This window comes from Palaemon carinicauda, chromosome 2 (assembly GCF_036898095.1).
Source record: "Palaemon carinicauda isolate YSFRI2023 chromosome 2, ASM3689809v2, whole genome shotgun sequence".
Taxonomy (NCBI): domain Eukaryota; kingdom Metazoa; phylum Arthropoda; class Malacostraca; order Decapoda; family Palaemonidae; genus Palaemon; species Palaemon carinicauda.
Window position 1 is genome coordinate 29,482,420 of NC_090726.1, and position 22,500 is coordinate 29,504,919.

General features: G+C 36.9%; 1 protein-coding gene across 1 annotated transcript in view; it reads left to right on the top strand.

The window, feature by feature from the left end:
* Window positions 1-5,048: 5,048 nt before the first annotated feature.
* Window positions 5,049-22,500, top strand: part of LOC137623361 (uncharacterized) — a 33,532-nt gene continuing 16,080 nt past the window's right edge. The window contains exons 1-2 of the mRNA XM_068354196.1: window positions 5,049-5,852; window positions 16,684-22,206. Of these exons, the coding sequence (XP_068210297.1) occupies window positions 16,895-22,206 (5,312 nt within the window). The 5' untranslated portion in view covers window positions 5,049-5,852; window positions 16,684-16,894. The remainder of the gene's footprint in view (window positions 5,853-16,683; window positions 22,207-22,500) is intronic.

Below are 22,500 nucleotides of genomic sequence, written 5' to 3' on the forward strand. Positions count from 1 at the left end.
TATTATTACTTGCTAAGCTACAACCCTATTTGGAAAAGCAGGATGCTATAAGCCCAGGAGCCCCAACAGGGAAAATAGCCCAGTGAGGAAAGGAAGCTTAAGGAAAAATAAAATATTACAAGAGGAGTAACATTACATTAAATATCTCCTATATAAACTATAAAAACTTTAACAAAACAAGAGGAAGAGAAATAAGATAGAATAGTGTGCCCGAGTGTACCCTCAAGCAAGAGAACTCTAACCCAAGACAGTGGTAGACCATGGTACAGAGGCTATGGCACTACCTAAGACTAGAGAACAATGGTTTGATTTTGGAGTGTCCTTCTCCTAGAAGAGCTGCTTACCATAGCTAAAGAGTCTCCTCTACCCTTACTGAGAGGAAAGTAGCCACTGAACAATTACAGTGTAGTAGTTAACCCCTCGATTTTAGAAGAATTGTTTGGTAATCTCAGTGTTGTCAGGTGTATGAGGACAGTGGAGAATATGTAATAAATAGGCCAGACTATTCAGTGTGTGTGTGTGTGTAATCAAAGGGAAAATGAACCGTAACCAGAGAGAATGATCCAATGTAGTACTGCCTGGCCAGTCAAAAGGCCTCATAACTCTCTAGAGGTAGTATCTCAACGGGTGGCTGGTGCCCAGGCCAACCTACTACCTTAAACATGTTTTATTTTGATTGTTTATTACATCTCTTGTTTGTTTATTTCCTTGTTTCCTTTCCTCACTGAGCTATTTTTCCCTGTTGGAGCCCTTGGGCTTATAACATTTTGCTTTCCCAACTAGGGTTATAGCCTAGATTGTAATAATAATAATAATAATAATAAAATGTGAGTTGAACGACAAACTGAAAATAGTAAATGCAGAATATCAATTCTTTCCTATTTTGATAATCGTATGGAAAAAGAAATAAAGATGAGTAATGAATGATTTTAGAATAGATTGATTCTTGAAAAGTTTAAAATTTAAAGGTGACTCATAAATGGCAGAGGCAAGGGACAGTGACACTGCCTTATCGAGGAGGACAATGTCCTAGAGACTGATCAAATATACATAAGATATTTCAAGAATACTAACAACATTAAATTACACCGGACTATGTCCAAGAGACCGACCATATATTATATGACCAGCACCATAGTCCCCTCCCCACCCATGCTAGAACCAGGGAGGGTCAGGCAATGGTTGCTGTTGACTCGGAAGATAGACCCATAGGCTAACCTAACCCCCCCCCCCCACCCAACCCTTAGCTCACAAGGCTGCTGAGGTTGCAGCGACTAAAGGAACTAACGAGTTTGAGCGGGACTCGAACCCCTATCTGGCGTTCACCAGTCAGGGACGTTACTGCATCGGCCACCACAACCCACCATTAGCTCACAAGGCTGATGAGGTTGCAGCGACCAAAGGAACTAACGAGTTTGAGCGGGACTCGAACCCCTGTCCGGCGTTCACCAGTCAGGGAGGTTACTGCATCGGCAACCACAACCCACCCTTAGCTCACATGGCTGCTGAGGTTGCAGCGACCAAAGGAACTAACGAGTTTGAGCGGGACTCGAACCCCTGTCCGGCGTTCACCAGTCAGGGACGTTACCGCATCGGCAACCACAACCTACCCTTAGCTCACAAGGCTGGTGAGGTTGCAGCGACCAAAGGAACTAGCGAGTTTGAGCGGGACTCGAACCCCTATCCGGCGTTCACCAGTCAGGGACGCTACCGCATCGGCCACCACAACCCACCCTTAGCTCACAAGGCTGGTGAGGTTGCAGCGACCAAAGGAACTAACGAGTTCGAGCGGGACTCGAACCCATATCTGGCGTTCACCCGTCAGGGACGTTACCGCATCGGCCACCACAACCCACCCTTAGCTCACAAGGCTGGTGAGGTTGCAGCGACCAAAGGAACTAACGAGTTTGAGCGGGACTCGAACCCCTATCCGGCGTTCACCAGTCGGGGACGCTACCGCATCGGCCACCACAACCCTAAGATAAACTAACGATTTCAAGCGGACGATTAGGTAACAGGAAAATCCGGTCTCGTCTTGAGCGAAGAATACCAACTGGGACCTCATGAACTAAGCTTGTGTAATCGGACTTCCCCAAATCACTCTTACCTTCTCTTGTGTTAACAAATGGAATATTTTCATCAGATCTGTGTAGGAATTGCTTGATTACGTAAGCAGTCGTTTACGTAAGGAATTGTGGATATGCATTACTTACCTTACGCATATTCTTGTATGAATGTACAGTATATATAAGGGCACATAAACACGTATTGAAGTGCTATGTGTAATTTTTATAGTAGAAAGATATAAAAGAAGATATATATATATATATATATATATATATATATATATATATATATATGTGTGTGTGTGTGTGTGTATGTGTGTGTATAAATATATATATATACTGTATATATATATATATATATATATATATATGTATATATATATATATACTGTATATATATTGTATATATAATATGTGTGTATTTATATACCTATAAATATGCACACAAACGCACGTACACACACACACACATATATATATATATATATATATATATATATATATATACACACACATATATATATATATGTGTGTGTGTGTGTGTGTGTGTATGTTTGTGTGCGTAATATATTTTATGTATCAAATCGTAAATATAAACATTAGATAGCATTCCAGAACAAACTACCTATCATGCAACACTATAGCAGCATTAAGAAAAAAACTTCACATTCAAATACTCCATTATGTTCGTTCAATTGTTTACCTTCTACAGATTCTATGACCTTGAGGAACTACGCCACACACCGCCACTCCATTTGTGATGGGATTAACCGAGGCAAAAAAAAAATTCCAGTTTTATTCTTCCACTTTTTTTTTTATTTCCATTGATCGATTTATTAGTAATATCATAAATGTCGTTGTAATTAATCAGCCAACGAAGTTGGAAGTATGTTATATTTTTCGCCCCTGTTAATGTTTGATTGTGTTTTTGTGTTTGTTTGTGAACAGCTTCCTGGCCACAGTTTTAATCGTAGAATAATGAAACCTGGAAGAATTAACTGTTATGGAAAAAGTTATAAATGATTAAATTTTGGAAGGGCAAGGTCAAAGGTAAAGGTCACGATTAAGGAAAAGGGCCAAGTCACGTAATCAGCCATAAGTTTGGACATCGTTGTCATAGAGACTTCAAACTTGGTTCATATTTGAGTGTATGAAAATCCACGCCAATTAATACTTGTTGAGGTCAAAGGTCAAGGTCAGGGTCGAGCAAAAGATCGAAAAATAAGCTGCTGTGGCGGAGGTCTGTGCTCCACTGAGTTCCCCTCTAGTTCAAAATGTGTTCTTTATCCTGAAGGAAATTCACTTATGGGTATCTGTCATTATAATTTTTAGATTTTTTGCTCTATAGACTCGAACAGAAATACCTTAAGTGGGGTTCACACGGTCGAACTATTCGTCGAACCCGGTTGTCGAACCAGCTTGTCAAACGCTTCGAAGAGGTGCAGTCACCCACAAATGCATAAGGTTTGTGGACAACGAAGCCCCGCCCACAAAAGTCAGACGAGAACAGACTTTCTTCGAACCCGTTCGTCGAACTTGTTCGACAACCAAATACCCCGTTTACACGTTTAAACATCACTTTGAAACCCGTCTTTAGAGTTTCTTTCGCGGAGATAACGAAGATTAAGTTTTTAAACTTCACTTATCATTATTACTTTTAGCCCTCGATGGCATTTCTACCTTGGGAAAGAGAGGCACCGGGGATTTTCCTTTTCAGGTTCCAGATATATATATATATATATATATATATATATATATATATATATATATATATATATATATATATATATATATATGTGTGTGTGTATATATACATATATATATATATATATATATATATATATACATATATATATACTAATACCATATATATATATATATATATATATATATATATATATATATATATATATATATATTTGTATGTATACATATATATATATATATATATATATATATATATATATATATATATATTGACTGTTTGGCACCTTTGACAGTGAGGCATTTGTTGACCGAATGCCCCACTCATAGTAGCGAGAGAAATAGATATCTGTTTGAGGCTCGAGGTGAGGATGGCAGGTTCATCCTTGCCAAGATTCTTGGACATGACGTGTCCTACCATGCTAGTGGTATTTATAGCTTTACTTCAGAAGCGGGTTTTCGGAAGGATATTTAACCTTTAAAATGACATCTTTGCTTTTATGGTTTTAATTGAATTGATTTATGTTTAGAAAATGTAGCTGAAAATAGATATAATATATTGATGGATTCAGTTGAATTTCATTCTGTTTTGTAAGTTGAGATAGAGTCAGTAGGGGATGGGGGAAAATAGGAAATAAAGAAGTTAAAACTATTGGGGCAGACCAATTTGCTATTCTATTTACGTAAAATGTTTAGGGTTTTATATGAATGATGACTACAATAGCATAAAATATTCTTTCCTATTAAATTACTGATATTGGCAACGACTTTTTCTTTGTCCATTTCATTCCGGTTATATACCTATCGTAAAAGGTTGCTTAGCATCGCTAGTCAAAGACGAAACCTTACTCATAATTCATAATCGTTAAATATTACCACATAGGCCTTACACTCTCTAGCATTCTCTCTTACAATGTCAGTAAGACATATTATCCTTTTCTCTCAGAGGCAAAAAAAGTTTAAGAAAAATGCAGGGCACTGGATGCTGTTTTCTTTACCTGGTAACTCTACATTTTCCCAGAAGCGATGCCGTGCTGATCTCCTCATCTGCTAGCTCAAAAAGGGTTGCCAGGTTGGCCTTTTTTCAGACCAAAAAAAACTCAAATTTGGCCTTTTTTAAATTGGTTGGTCTTAAGTAATATCATGAAACAGTGGGCCTTTTTTCTAATTATTGGTTGGCCTTTTCTCGTTTAGAAATACCTGGCAACCTCGGTAGCTCAAACAAGTTAAAGGTCTGCCAGCCGTGTCAGGTGAAGCCAGCCATTAGTGGATCCAGTGACGTGGAGTGTTGCCGTCACCTTCAGAACCGCTTTAACTTAAAGCAATCAATGACAGACATTCCCTCTGATGTCCTGAAAAGGATAAAACGACAACGAAGAAGTCATATAGGTTTACGTATAAGGATTTCGTCGATTAGTGATGATAAAAGAAAGTAACGTCGGAGTTATTATTCTCTGGAATTGGAAAGTGGATAGTATGCTGCATGTAATCTAGGCTGGGTAGCCGAATACGTATACCAAGTAAGAACTTTAAGGTGGGCGTGGAAACAGTAGTGATATAAAGTTTTATCTGTCAGAAAATACCTTCTTTCAGTAGTGAATCGACTGTTTCATCTTTCTCCACGGTGAAATTACCTCTGATAGGTTGGTTATGAAACGGAATTCCCCCATAAATGCGTCAATGTCTACACTGTGACGTCTTTCTAACGAGCTTGATCCTGGAGCAGAACATATGCCTTGACAATCTGTACATACGATATTTCGACATCGTAGGAAGTGTACGCTTACGAGTGTGTAAAACTCCGGGGTTAGTGCCAAACCTTGAAGGCTCCCTTCAAATGTGAGTTCATGACAAGTTGAATCATTTCGAAGATCCTCTTATCAGTGATTATGTATTTCGACCTCCGTGTTCATGTCGTGAAGGTCATAAATCGAAGCAGTAAAGTGCATGACAGTTTATCAAAAGTGTAGAAAACAAAACGTAAAACATCAGAAAAATATAACAAATATTCCAGCTGTTGCTTGAGAACGTTGGAAACCGAAATAATAACATATACAACACTATTGGACGCATTTGATTAAGGTGAGTGTTCAACAACAACAACAACAATAATGAGATTAAACGGAAGCATCACTGAATGTATATATCCATTATATAATTATACATACAGAGGAAGTTGATGATGAGATAGCTGTTTATAATCTACTAGCGTAGGCGACCCGTCAAAAATGTCGGCGAAATGTTTAGATAGTTATGTTCACACAAGCACACATGCGTTCACAAACATACACACACACAGATTTCTGAGAGGTTCCCCGCTCCCTCTACCCCCAAACCGAGGGACGGGGAGACATTGGGTAGTTACGCACACACACACACAGACATATATATATATATATATATATATATATATATATATATATATATATATATATATATATATATATATATATATATATATATATATATATCCAGATACCTGCTTTTTCTATTTAGGAAAGATGAGAACTTTTACGATTGTTTTGGTGTAACTAAAAGACCCGGAGATTTAAGTCACCCGCGATGGACTGTCTCCAGACTGTAGTTCCAGGTGTAGAATTAATTCCAAAATTCTTGTAGTTTATTCTTGTGGACTCGAGAACGCATAGAATAATAGATGTTTTATTTTGTGATCAATTTGTGTCATGATCTCCCCATTCAAATGGTTGAATGAGTGAGCATTTAAAGTTTAATCATCATCATCTCCTCCTACGCTTATTGACACCAAGGCTTTTAATTCAACGCTTCTCCATCCATCATCTACTTCATGCTTCATAGTCCTCAGCCATGTAGGCCTGGGTCCTCCAACTCATCATCATCATCATCATCATAATCATCTCCTACGCTTATTGACGCCAAGGCTTTTAATTCAACACTTTTCCATCCATCATCTACTTCACGCTTCATAGTCCTCAGCCATGTAGGCCTGGGTCCTCCAACTCTTCTAGTGCCTTGTGGAGCCCAGTTGAAAGTTTGGCGATCGAATCTCTCTTGGGGAGTGCGAAGAGCATGTCCAAACCATCTCCATTTACCCCTCACCAGGATCTCATCCACATTAAACCTAATCCAAAACCTTTTTTATTTTTTTTTTACGTAAATCTGTTAATTTTTCATCGTTATTTATCTTTCTTTTTTCTGTGTTTAGTTATTCCTTTGCTGTTATATGGCTTAACTCCATTTCTTTTCTTGAATGTGCCAGCTCTGTAAGAGTAGAGTGTGACTCATTGGGCAGGTTAATTTCCTTTTGATAATAATAATTTTCTTCCCTATTAATATTTTTATTATTATTATTATTTTTTTATTATTATTATTATCATTATTATTATTATTATTATTATTATTAATATTAATATTTTGATTATTATTAATATCATTATTATTATTATTATCATTATTATTATTATTATATATTATTATTATTATTATTATTATTATTATTATTACTTGCTAAGCTACAACCCTAGTTGGAAAAGCAGTATGCTATAAGCCCAGGGGCTCCAACAGGGAAAATAGCCCAGTGAAGAAAAGAAACAAGGAAATATGAAATATCTTAAGAACAGTAACAACATTAAAATAAATATCTCCTGTATAACCTATAAAAACTTTAAAAAAACAAGAGGAAGAGAAAAATGATAGCATAGCGTATCCAAGTGTACCCTCAAGCAAGATAACTCTACTCCCAGACAGTGGAAGGCCATGGTACAGAGGCTATGGCACTACCCAAGACTAGAGAACAATGGTATGATTTTGGTGTGCCCTCCTAGAAGAGCTACTTACCATAGCTAAAGAGTCTCTTCTACCCTAACCAAGTGTGGCCACTGAACAATTTCAGTGCAGTAACCCTTTTGGTGAAGAAGAATTTGGTGCCCTTGACCTTGAAGCAGTCAGACATTCCTGCTACTGTAGTGCTGTATCATTAATCGTAATGATAACAATAGAGGCAATGACAAAGATAACAATACCGTATGCAGGGTTTAAACTTTGAAGGTAATTACCTATGTTTGCGGTAATTTTCATGATTTCAAGGTAATTTTAAGGTAATATTGGTTTTACTAGCTTCACATTTAAGAAAATTGGAAAAGTTTTAAGGTAATCTAAGGTTAAAAGCAGCATTCAAGGTAATAGCCACATGCTCAAGTTTAAACCCTGATCGTATGACAAAAATTCTTCAGGAGAAAGCCTTTGTGACGGCCGAGAGAAGGTGATGAATCAAAGGCGGGATGCAATCAACTGAGTAACTTTATTAAAGATCACTCCCCTTTATATACAAAACCTCAAGGCAACAGGAATTTTCATGTTCGAGAAACAGACAATGTTAGAGAGGAAAAACGCAGACATGTTTATTCTGGTTCTTTTTAGTGCGAGGGAAGAGCGCAGATACAAGCATTATATGTACAAAATAATTTATGTACGATCGTGTGACACACGGTTGGTACATGGCTCCCCCCCTAAAAATGACATACTGTACATGTTAAATAGGGCGCCCTGATCTGGAGAGGCGAACTGTAGGCGGGTCATCTGGCAGAAGATAAGCAGGTTTTAGACGATCAATGGAGACCCAGTCTTCTTTGCCACGAATGTTTAGTAAGAATGCTTTCGGACTGCGTCGAATCACAAGGAAAGGGCCCGTGTAAGGATTCCTGCTCCCATGCGCCGACAGGTGTTTGATTTCATTCACGGCCTTTCACATCCCTCGTGCCGTTCTACTGCACAGCTGCTGAAGGCAAAGTTCATTTGGCACGGCATTTCTAAGGATGCTAAGGATTGGGTCCGCGCCTGTACTTCTTGCCAAACTTCCAAAGTACATCGACACACGGATTCAGGAGTGGGCACCTTTCCTCAACCTCAGCGTCGTTTCGCACACATTCACGTCGACGTTGTAGGCCCCCTACCAACATCACAAGGACATCGTTACCTGTTTACCGTCATCGACCGCTCCACCCGTTGGCCTGAAGCCATTCCCATGGGAACTGCAACGTCCGCCTCATAAATGTGTCGGCCGAGAGAAGTTTATGACTCTAAGGCGAGATGCAATCAACTGAGTAACTTTATTAAAGAACACTCTCCTTTGTATACAGACAATGTTAGAGAGGAAAAACGCAGACTGTTTATTCTGGTTCTTTTTAGTGCGTGGGAAGAGCGCAGATACAAGCATAATATATACAAAATAATTCATGTACGATCGTGTGACACACGGTTGGTACACCTTTTAAGGTAGAGACCTATAAAGACCAATCCACAAAGGATGAAAATCCCTCAAGACTATACTTACTGAAATTAGATAAAAAGATTAAACTTGCCAGCCTGAGCCTCAACAGACGAAAAGGTGCTCATAACTCAAAGAAAACCAGAAGGGTGATAACCCGATGCTGCCTCAGATATACACACTTGAAGACATAAAGACACACAGAAAAAAAAAAAACACCTTAGACTACAACTCCTAGGAGGTAAGACCTGCTTGGAAAGTGGATAAAACCCTTATGAAAAAGCAAAGCTATTCTATTTAATTAAGATACCAAAAATGGGGGAAACAATCTGCAATTTGTGTAATGATAATCACAATTGTAAGCTTAAATGTTTGATTATATGCTATTGGAAGCTAGAATTGAAACGAAGTACCTCATTACAAATGGATCCTCTATCGTGTAAATTCCTCAAAATTTCAGTTTTCCAACAACAAACAATCCCGTGTACATAACTATGTTTCCCCATTAATTTTCGCTTAATTTCCCGTTTCAGGTGTAAGTAACAAGAAGTTTAAGTAGAAAATTAAATAAAGGCCGACAAGAGTAAAAAAAAAAGAGAAAGAAAAAAAACATCATATCCTATACGTATTTTCAAGATATCAGGGGGAAACGGAACTAAAATGAATGGAAAATCGAAAAGATGACATAAGTCTCTTTTTAAGTAACAAGAAGTTTAAGTAGAAAATTAAATAAAGGCCGACAAGAGTTAAAAAAAAGAGAAAGAAAAAAACATCATATCCTATACGTATTTTCAAGATTCAGGGGGAAACGGAACTAAAATGAATGGAAAATCGAAAAGATGACATAAGTCTCTTTTTAAAGTTTATATATGAAAGATCTGTTCTAATGTTGTTACTGTTCTTCAAATTTCCTCATTACTTCTCATATAGCTTATTTATTTCATTATTTCCTTTCCTCACTCGGCTATTTTTCCCTGTTGGAGCACTTAGGCTTAAAGCACTTTTCTTTTCCTACTAGGGTTGTAGCTTAGCTAGTATCATTACTTTTATCATTATTATTATTATTATTATTATTATTATTATTATTATTATTATTATTACTTGGTAAGCTACAACCCTAGTTGGAAAAGCAGGATGCTATAAGCCCAGGGGCTCCAACAGGGAAAATAGCCCGGTGAGGAAAGGAAACAATGAAAAATAGAATATTTTAAGAACAGTAACATTAAAATAGATATTTACTCTATAAACTATAAAAACTTTAACAATACAAGAGGAAGAGAAATTAGATAGAATAGCGTGCCCGAGTGTATCCTCAAGAATGTAGTAATAATAATAATAATAATAATAATAATAATAATAATAATAATAATAATAATAATAATAATAATAATGATAATAATAATAATAATAATAATAATAATGGTAAAGACTGGTGGCTAAATCACATTTGAGGGCTTAGTGAACAGGTTACCAACTGACAGGCAATATAGGAAGGAAAAGTGCACACTTCTTCGTAGCCTAAGAACAAAGCGCAGTGTCTATATTATTAAGAAACGGTTGCTATTCGTATGATTGTTATACTAATTTATGAAATAATTTGATACATGAATAATTAGGTATCTAAAAGAATCATGAGATTTAGTTGAAAACTTTGAATTTTATGAAATTACAAAACATAATAAACAGAGGAGCAAGACTGATAAAAGGTGTCCCACCTAGTGAAAGGATCACCCCTATACTAATCGATTTACACTGGCTGCCGATTAAAGCGAGAATTGAATTTAAAATATGTACAGTAACCCACCAAGTTATCAGAACCGGGCGTCCAAAATACTTAAGAGAATTGCTACATATTGCGCAGCCAACAAATCGTGTCGACACGAGAATAGTTACAGATGGCTTCAAACTGTTGGAACCGGCTCCAGAGCCTTTAAATATGCGGCCCCGAGACTATATAATAAGCTCCCACGAAACATTCGAATGATTGGAGACATTAAGGCTTTCAAGAGGAAACTGAAGACTTTCTTATTTCAACAGTCATACAACAGTGACGATTTAACAGTAAATGAACAATACGCGATATGAAACGTTAAATACTCTGAACGAACAAGGTAAAACGACAGTGGAGGTCCTGTAGAGAGTGGGGTTCCCCTCCTGTATGGGACCGGAAAAGTAGCCATCAAAGTAAAGTAAGTAAGTGCCTTTAGAAAAACAACGATTATATATCGCTAGAGAGTTATGGGGTCCTTTGACTGGCTAGGCGCTAGACAGTACTACATTGGATCCTTCTTTCTGGTTACGGTACATTTTCCTTTTGCCCACACATACACCGAATAGTCTGGCCTATTCTTTACAGAATCTCCTCTGTCCATATACACCTGACAACATTGAGATTACTAAACAATTCTTCTTACCTCAAGAGGTTAATTGTAATTGTTCAGTGGCTTGTATCATATAGCTTTTCCAACTGGGGTTGTAGCTTAGCAGGTAATAATAATAATGATAATCCCAGTTAAAAATTAAGGTTTTTTTGACAGGTTCCTGTGGTAAGTAGTAGAATGATTATGTACTGTTTTTTTTTCTAATATGAAGAAGTAAACGAATATTGGATTTGAGAGGGAATGAGAGACAAGATTCATGGTCATACTATTTAGTAGAAAAAAAAAGTGAGTTTCCTCATTTGAAATTTAAATAAAACACATTTCGACTCCATAGAAAAGAAGAAACGAATATTGGATTTGAGAGGGGACGAGAGACAAGCACCATAGTCATACTATCTAGTAAAAAAAAAAAAAAAAAATTGAGTTTTCTCATTTGAAATTTAAATAAAACACATTTCGACTCCACAGAAAAGAAGAAAGAAAAAAAGAAACATAACTCCCTCATTAGAAAAAACAATAAAAATATTTCAATTGAACACGAAGCAAGAAATGAAGTAGTATTAGTAGTGGTGTGTTAGAAGGAATAATGAGTCTTTGTAACGGCTCGGTATTTTTTTTATCAAGATTCATTAATTGTCTTATTTGATTCCCTCTCCTATACCTCTAATTACTCTGCATTACATTTCTCTTGTAGTTTATCTATTTCCTTGCTTCCATTCCTCACTGGGTTATTATTCTCTTTTGGAGTCCTTGGGTTAATGGCATCTTGCTTTTCTAACTAGGGTTAAAGCTTAGCTTGTAATAATAATAATAATAATAATAATAAGAAGAAGAAGAAGAAGAAAAAGAAAAAGAAAAAGAAAAAGAAAAAGAAAAATAATAATAATAATAATAATAATAATAATAATAATAATAATAATAATAATAATAATGTTTATTGGACAAAAAATATTTACATACAAAGATTTACAAAAAGAAAAAAGACTCAGTCCAAGCCCATGTGGAGCAGAGCTCTTCGGGCAATAATACAACTAAAATAATATCATCAATTAAGTAAAAATAAAAGATAAAGTAAATATGGATATGGATATACAAAATGTACGCATAAATATACATAATCATATGTATACAAATAGATACATATAAATGAGATTCTTAGCCTAAAAACAAATGGAAATGCATATTTATATGATAAAGAAGGATGGTATATGAAAGCTAATGGTATATACATTGAAAAATTGTAGATATTAAGCAAAAATCTCAGTAAAAGAATTAGTTTTACAAAATAAAAAATATTCTAAACAATGAAACATACTTGCGTTGTGGTTAGGTAGGCAAGTATAAATATTTATTAATAAAGCTTAATACCCAGATAACAGGAGATTTGTATATGATTTCTTAAAAGACCGAACGCTAAGCAGTGCCTTTAGATAAGCGGGCAGAGTATTCCAAAGTTTAATACCTTGGTATTGATACGATTGCTCGCATCTATTAATAAGAGTTAAGTTTGAATTTCTTGTTCCATATGGATGAACTGATTGTTCCTGAATTATTTTTCGTCTTAAATCTGGAAATTTGTTCAAAATAAGTGTTTGGAACATCATATTCATTAAGGAGAGCTTATAAGTGTCTTCCAGCTTCAATATCGAGAGAGACCGGAAGAGTGGCGATGTATGAGCTAAGTAATCACTGGAGCTTATGATTCTTACCAGTCTTTTTTGAATTACAATAATAATAATAATAATAATAATAATAATAATAATAATAATAAACCTCTTTTATCATCACTTAAAGGTAAGTTCCCTTTGGTCCCAGTGACTGACCGGACAACCTTGAAAGAAACAAACACTTATTTTCTTGACTGGAGCTAACATAAAACTGGGCATACCGCCAAGAGTAAATCAAAGTTGCCAGGTTGTCCTTTTCGGGCCCAAAATCTCCTAAATTTGTCCCTTTTTCGTGCTAGATACCTAAATTTGGCCTTTTTTTAAATTGGTTAGCCTTAAAAACTATATTTTCGATTTTTTTTCTACTATTAGGTTGGCCTTTAAAAGTTGATCAGACGTTGGTCCTTTCTCATTTTGAAAATCTGGCAACCCTTTGCAAGAACCGCGGCCTGGCAGCGAATTTCTTCTTTCCCGTTTAGTTTGAGGGGGGGGGGGGGCTGGCTTCCGGCTTCGTAATCTGGGAGAGCAGCAAACAGATTCGACGGGTAACTGTATCGTTGGAGTTGTGATTAGTAATTGTATTCTTGATGAACTAAATTGTTTCGAGACTGAATTTGAATAATAATAATAAACTTTTCACTTTAGAATTCAGGAAAAAAGCAGTGATATTTAGCCTGGTTTTACAATTAGAGCGTGGTATGTTTGATTTCTTGAAAGGGGTATATTTATTTATTTATTTATTCATTCATATCTTTATTTCCTTATTTACTTTCCTCACTGGGCTATTTTTCCCTGTTGGAGCCCTTGGGTTAAAGCATCTTGCTTTTCTAACTAGTTTGTACATACATACATATACCAAGGCACTTCCCCCAATTTTGGGGGGTAGCCGACATCAACAAATGAAACAAAACAAAAAAGGGGACCTCTACTCTCTACGTTCCTCCGGCTTCCTGAAGCTTCATCTGTGGTGGATAATGTGGGAGGGTGGGCAGTGGTACCCTACAGTACCAGCTGAACTCGTTTGAGTCCCTTGTTAGGCCTAGCTTGTAATAATAATAATAATAATAATAATAATAATAATAATAATAATAATAATAGTAATAATAAATAGAGACTAAAGAAAATATTTTAATTGATATCTTTTAGAGGTAGGAAGTAGTAGGTACCGAAGAATACATAACATTCCTACATCTTAATCATGCTTTCTTAGTCGCCACACCGAGTGGCGGCCGGCTGGGTGGCTGCGCAAGAACCTGTTACGTTAGTACCCCGTAACTCCTGTCCTTCCTCCCACTTTCCCCAACTCCCCAGTTAAGAATCATGAGGAAGAGTTGGAAGACCCAGGCCTACATGGCTGAGGACTATGAAGCGTGAAGTAGATGATGAATGGAGAAGTATTGATGTTTTAGCCCTTTTTTGCGTTTGTTTGTGTGTGTGCGTTTGTTTGCTTCCTGGCTAAAATTCTCATCGTAGAATAATGAAACTTGCAGGGAAAAACTGTTATGTGAAAAGCTAAAAATGATTAAATTCTGGAAGGTCGATGTCAAGGTCAAGCAAAATGTCCAATTTACATAATCACCCATAAGTTTGGACATCGTTGTTACAGAGACTTGGTTCATATTTGAGTGTACGAAAATCCACGCCAATTAAGGCACGTTAAGGTCAAAGATCAAGGTCAAGGTCTAGCAAAAGGTCGAGAAATAAGCTGCCGCGGCAGAGGTCTGCCCTCTACTGAGTGCCCATTTAGTTGAAAGTGTTTTGATGTTCGTCTCTTTCGGAACTTTTAGAATTCCTAAGATTCACGAGAAGACACCAAGTTTGAATGGACATAGACATAGAAACTGCATCCCTAATATAAAGTAAAACCAATTAAAGTATTAAGACAAAGGTAGAAGAGCTGAGTAGGGTAACTTTAGCTTCAGACATACAGAGACAGAGGGGGTGGGGTTAGATGGAGAGGGGGAGGAAGATCTAAAAGAAAGCACTGGTTCAGTGGGTCCTCTCGCAATCTGTCAAGCTACCCAGGGCTAAACTCTGGATCCTGGGATAAACTATAGTCTCAGTCCTAGGAGTCCTGTGGCTCTAGAATTTGCAGAGCAAATGCATTGTGTTTTTCATTCCAATGCCTATTCTAAAGACAATAGGTTTGATCCTTTAAAGCTATATTTTCACCTCTCTCTCTCTCTCTCTCTCTCTCTCTCTCTCTCTCTCTCTCTCTCTCTCTCTCTATAGAAAAAAACATTTTTTTCTACTTTTACTATGATCTTTGAGACTAGATTTTAATAACGATATTCTCTCTCTCTCTCTCTCTCTCTCTCTCTCTCTCTCTCTCTCTCTCTCTCTCTCTCTCTCTCTCTCTCTCTCTAAAAAAGACATCTTGTTCTACTTATACCATGGTCTTTGAGACCCTAGAGTTAAATAACAATTCTCTCTCTCTCTCTCTCTCTCTCTCTCTCTCTCTCTCTCTCTCTCTCTCTCGTAAGACTTCAAAGAATCAACCTCTTTATACTCATAAACTAAAGGCTTGTCATTAGTATGACAAAATCTCTCTATACACTCAGGGCCACTTACTATATCTTATGAGAAACTTAAGTGCTTGCTGGAGGTTTAGGGTATTTCTTCTTCAGTGTCTTTCTAGGACCTCCTCTCCAATGTCTTAGCAGTTACTTAATAGCCTTTAACTAGGCTTATAAACTATTTGGAATCATCCTTAGCATGGATGACAAATGATATCTGTTCTGAATGAATGCTCTTGGCTCGGTCTCCTTTTTTTATCTCGCTAATGCACATCAAATAATCTATTTTTTTGTTTTTCAAAAGATATTTTTCATCTGATATTGTTTTCTTTTATCTCTTTTCTATTATCCTAGAGCTCCAAACACTCCCTAAGACCTAAATGATTGAATATTTTCTACATTTTCAATATATACGTTGATTCGCTATATAAAATGATTAAACTCGTTGCAGAGATTTCGAGCAAAATAAGCCCCACCCATAATGGCGTCATAACCAATCATGTTGTTTCCCGCGTTAACAGCGTTCACCACATATGAGACACTCATGATTGGCTATGGCGTCATCGGGGGGGGGGGGGTGTTGGCTTATTTCGCGCGGAATCTTTGTGGCGACTATAGTAGTATGACTGTGTCTATATCCTTCAACAAATGACATTATCATTGAATAGCTAATCTGTAATTTTTCCATTGCAGTAAAGGAGATCATTGGAAAAAAAAAGACAAATCCAATTAAGAAACATTTTTTTGGATGATTTTCACATTTCATCAGTTCTAGTCATCATAACTTACTGTATTTTGATTGAATGCTTGTTTATTATAATTGTTTTGTCTTGAATAAACCTTATAATGTCTTATTACCGTCCAATCTTTCTTCCTTGCAGTTTAAAAAATATAAGAAAGGTCAGAGTTCCTAATATTAACAGTCTTTTTTTAAAGTATTTCAAGTATGCTTTATTTCAGAGGTTTAATCATATTTGCAGCTTGATTATGGATTTTCAATGAATAATTATAAATTTCTTATTGACTGCATTAGTGAATTGTTCATTATTTCATTTTACTGCTGTGTTTTACATGGATACTTATGCTTGTCGCTTTTCCTTACAGGTCTTATTGCATCGCAAATATTTCTGTATGGCTCAAGAAAGTACACACCTATCCTGAAACGTGGACGGCAAAGTGAAAGAAACCTAATCCCTGAGTCTTTGCTGATGGGCCAAGACTGGAAATGGCTCTAAGAACCAAAGATTTCACTGCAACTACAGGAATCAATCCAGCCGATAACAGAGGAGGAGGCTATTTATAGCCATCTGAAACTATGCATTGTCACAGGCATGTGGGTGATGGTGTACCATCATCATCATCATCATCATCATTAGATCACCAAACCAATTTGACTCAACAACATGGAACTATAGAGACCCAGTCATCCATCCACGCAAAGGGTTGTATAGAGTTGGAGTCAGACATGTTATCTGATGAAGCAGTTGAAAATTGTAGATTGGAGCAGAAAAAGGTAGTTTTCCAGCGCTGCAACTTGGAAAACAGTCCTTCACTATTACCTCAACATGAATTAGGGATCAAATGCCTTCAGGAGGAGAAGTCAAAACCACAGTCCCAGGATGACTTAAAAGAATCCTCCTTAACATCGACAGATCACCATAACAACACAGCAGAGCAACATGAAAATATAACGTCCCGGTCATCCTTTCAAGGAAATGTTTGTAAAGAAGACATTTTATCAGACGAAGAGCTTAAAAGTAAATCAGAGGGGGAACAGACAGAATTAGAGTGCCAAAATCAGCAGGATGTGATAAAGTCAAAGTCCTGGGACGACTTTAAAGAATCGCCATTAATATCATCAGGTCAGCAAAACAACACTCAGCAACATGGAAGTTTAGAGACACCGTTATCCATTCAAGAATATGGTTGTACACCAAATGTATTATCAGATGATTGCACATCAGAGCCACAGCAGAAATGCGAATTGGAAAATTGTCCACAACCAACTCAACATGAAATAGAAAGTCAAGACCTGAAAGATGTGATATCAGAAACAAAGCCCCAAGAGGAAGTAGAAAACAAGAATTCGACGCAGATAAACGAAATTGATAAACAGAAGAGTAATTCTTTGGTGTCACATCAACAACATGGAACTATAGAGACCCAGTCATCCATCCACGCAAATGGTTGTATAGAGTTGGAGTCAGACATGTTATCTGATGAAGCGGTTGAAAATTGTAGATTGGAGCAGAAAAAGGTAGTTTTCCAGCGCTGCAACTTGGAAAACAGTCCTTCACTATTACCTCAACATGAATTAGGGATCAAATGCCTTCAGGAGGAGAAGTCAAAACCACAGTCCCAGGATGACTTAGAAGAATCCTCCTTAACATCGACAGATCACCATAACAACACAGCAGAGCAACATGAAAATATAACGTCCCGGTCATCCTTTCAAGGAAATGTTTGTAAAGAAGACATTTTATCAGACGAAGAGCTTAAAAGTAAATCAGAGGGGGAACAGATAGAATTAGAGTGCCAAAATCAGCAGGATGTGATAAAGTCAAAGTCCTGGGACGACTTTAAAGAATCACCATCAATATCATCAGGTCAGCAAAACAACACTCAACAACATGGAAGTTTAGAGACACCGTTATCCATTCAAGAATATGGTTGTACACCAAATGTATTATCAGATGATTGCACATCAGAGCCACAGCAGAAATGCGAATTGGAAAACTGTCCACAACCAACTCAACATGAAATAGAAAGTCAAGACCTGAAAGATGTGATATCAGAAACAAAGCCCCAAGAAGAAGTAGAAAACAAGAATTCGACGCAGATAAATGAAATTGATGAACAGAAGAGTAATTCCTTGCTGTCACATCAACAACATGGAACTATAGAGACCCAGTCATCCATCCACGAAAATGGTTGTATAGAGTTGGAGTCAGACATGTTATCTGATGAAGCGGTTGAAAATTGTAGATTGGAGCAGAAAAAGGTAGTTTTCCAGCGCTGCAACTTGGAAAACAGTCCTTCACTATTACCTCAACATGAATTAGGGATCAAATGCCTTCAGGAGGAGAAGTCAAAACCACAGTCCCAGGATGACTTAAAAGAATCCTCCTTAACATCGACAGATCACCATAACAACACAGCAGAGCAACATGAAAATATAACGTCCCGGTCATCCTTTCAAGGAAATGTTTGTAAAGAAGACATTTTATCAGACGAAGAGCTTAAAAGTAAATCAGTGGGGGAACAGATAGAATTAGAGTGCCAAAATCAGCAGGATGTGATAAAGTCAAAGTCCTGGGACGACTTTAAAGAATCGCCATCAATATCATCAGGTCAGCAAAACAACACTCAGCAACATGGAAGTTTAGAGACACCGTTATCCATTCAAGAATATGGTTGTACACCAAATGTATTATCAGATGATTGCACATCAGAGCCACAACAGAAATGCGAATTGGAAAACTGTTCACAACCAACTCAACATGAAATAGAAAGTCAAGACCTGAAAGATGTGATATCAGAAACAAAGCCCCAAGAGGAAGTAGAAAACAAGAATTCGACGCAGATAAACGAAATTGACGAACAGAAGAGTAATTCTTTGGTGTCACATCAAGAAACATCTGGTTGTCAAGCTAACAAACAAATTCAAGGGGAAGAAAATGGCAATTCTCAAGATCTTATGAAAGGAAATAATACAATGTCGCCAATAGTTCAAAGGCAAGCAACAGAAGAAAACAAGTTACTATCATCGCAAATTAGTTATCAGCAAACCCAAGGAGACTCCTCTCAGAAACAGTCCCTTGCTATGCAGACTGAGTCAAAGAGTAATCCTTCCCACTCATCACATCACACCACTAAAGAGCAAAATGATTTGTCGCTGGATCCAGAGGAAGGCAACCAGTTGGAGAACGTGAATGATGAGGAGCCAAGATACAATTTGGAAGATGATGACCCATCTCTGTTTAATCAAGTTGATCAACGGACACTCCGTCTTCATAAAATAAATGACACTACAAACTGCAAAGTAATGCATAGAATACTAACCTGGGGCACTAAAGACAAAGATCCCGGAATGGGTTTTGATGAGTATTTGCTTCAAGTGAAAAAGATCCCACATAATATTTTCAAGATAAGATTCACTAAGAAACAGAAAGAAAAAATGTCCGAAGACCCATCAGGGTCTACTTTTGATGTAACACTTCTTTATTTGTGCATCAAAAATGCTTGCGATGGCATAGCTCCTTCACAATCAGATTTATGGTATACAAGAGGTGACACTCTTGAGCAGACACTGGGCTATTTGAAAACATTCAGAAATAACTTGTGTCATGATAAGATAAGTTTAGAACAGCGTGAATTTATGCATGAAACAGAGAGCTTACGAGATAATCTGGAGAAATGCTTGAGACTTGCAGGTGAGAAATATTCAATCGAAAGGTCAGAGATAGAAAGAATTGTCTGTGAAATAAACAATGATATCAGCAGATTTCGAGATGCGCCTATAGCAGCATTTAATATTCAAAGTTATGACAATCAACCACTGTTCCAAGAACAACTTAATCTTCTGCTGAGATTTGGAAAGGAAGAGATCGCTGAAGGATACAATAAATTCTGTGATTTTAATCCTGTATCATTTATGACTGGTAAAGAATTTAGTCTAAATGTCGGGACAGTATTCACACAAATTGAAGTTGTCAATGACATGAAGACACCCTCTAATGAAACAGAATGCCAAACCATAGAGTATGAGAAATTATTAGCATTTCATTGCAAAACAGAGAATGGATTAAATAAGATTAGGCTCATTGAAGGTCCCGCAGGCTCTGGGAAATCAACCTTAACCAGGAAAATGATAGCAGACTGGGTGTCTGGTAATGGAACTATGGAAACCCTTTTATCCTTTGACTTTTTATTATATATGGAATGTAGAGACATGGCTAATGATTCTTTTCACGATCTCTTAACATCCTTAATGCCAAAAACTTCAAGGAGATTTAGAGAAAATGACATGGTTAAATGCATATTAGCTCTGAAGCTGCTTATCGTTATTGATGGCATTGATGAAATGAATAAGTCATCACATCGATTGTTTAAAGAGATTTTAGATCTAAAGAAAAATCATGACATTTCCCTATTCTGTACCACGAGACCTGAGAAAATTGAGGATTGTTTCAAAATGATAGCTAGCGGGGAAGAAACCACTTACTTGAAGATTACGGGCATTCCTTTAAATCGAAGGGAGGAGTTTGCATCCAAGTATCACGAAGAACTCCGAAGGATAGGTCAAAGCCAACAAGAAACACGAGGGCTAGTCAGCTATTTAAAAACAACCCAACGTCATTTGCAAGACCACTTACGATTGCCTCTCAATCTTGTATTGCTAACTATTTTGTGGTCTATCGCACCAGAGAAGATCAATTGTGTCACTACAGCAACGGAGCTCTATTATGAAATTCACATGCAGACTGTAGAAAAACTTTTGCTAAGACTCAAATCCAAAGAAATTACACAACACTTGAGTGTGCATGACCTTCAGTGTAAAGTTGAATCGTTTGTAGTTAAGCTCTGCAAACAGGCCTTAGTTGGACTGAAGAATGATGAGATTATGTTATCAGATGAGTCAATTTCATCACTCACAAATATTAGCGATGATCGGGTACGTGCACTTCATGAGGAGTCCCTTGGAGCATTTCTAGTTCACAAGATCATGTGGACATTAACTGGCTTGCGATACAAAATCAATTATCCACATAAGGGTATCCAAGAGTTTTTGGGTGCATTGTTCATATTATTTAAGTTAAAAGAAAAAGGGGTTCAACTTGATATTAAATGTTTGATTAAGTCAGATTTGCACCAAATTTTGTCTGAATTTGGATCTCTATCAACTTTAAATGATAATGCAACTCCCTGTCAAAGGTGTTGTAGCACTATCCTTCAAAATCAATTCCAAAGAGTATGTAGAACGTTCAATGAGGTCTTTAAAGGATGGAGCGATGAATCAGTCTTTCACAGTGGTAGAACACCACTAATTAGGAGACTTAGAAATAACTTAAATTCATCACTCATGGATTTGCTTAATGGACCAACATCCTCCACAGTTATCATGGACATCCTTCAAGATTTGTATGAGGATGAGGAGCAAATTGATTATTACAAATTCAAAAATACCTTTGTCCATCTGACTGGACTTCTACACCTGACAAGCAGGACCAACATCAGTAGACCGCTCATTGAAGAGCTCGTGAAAATCCTTCAAAAAACAGGAATCAAGAAGAGAGAAGAATGGCTAGATCTCATTTCTAATGTCAAGTGTGCTGACATCGTGGCTGATGTCATTGCAGAAAGAATTCCCAGCATAATCACTGATAATATAACCATAAAGGACTCTAGAGTCTACTCTTATCTTAGCCTTTTCAAGAAGAAATGTCCAGATTCTCTGAAAGTGGACATCACTGCTACACCTGGAGATATCCCACTCTTGGAGAATCTTCTTTGCTTACTAAGTGAGCACTTGTGTGAGGTTACAACCTTGGAGTTCCATGATGAATTCCAATATCCATCACATATTTCAAGTTCTATGGACTGGGCTGTGAAACAGATTTTCCAAGAGTAAGAATAACACACTTTTTTTTTTCCTTTTGATTAATTTTCTTAATTGCCTTTTTCAACAGAACAGGTTCGAAGATGTAAACATCTGGTGATTATTTCTATATTTTCATTAGCTTATACGTTGGTCAGTACAGCATGAAATTGCCTCCTTTGTACAATATTTTCAGGGTTTAAAGGTAACCTCAGTTGCAAACAGTTTTTAGCCAGATGCAAATGTTTTTTTCACTAAAGAAATTAGACAAACCTGTTTTATCTTTTTCATACGCACTACACATGCACTGGTAGCGAGTGTCA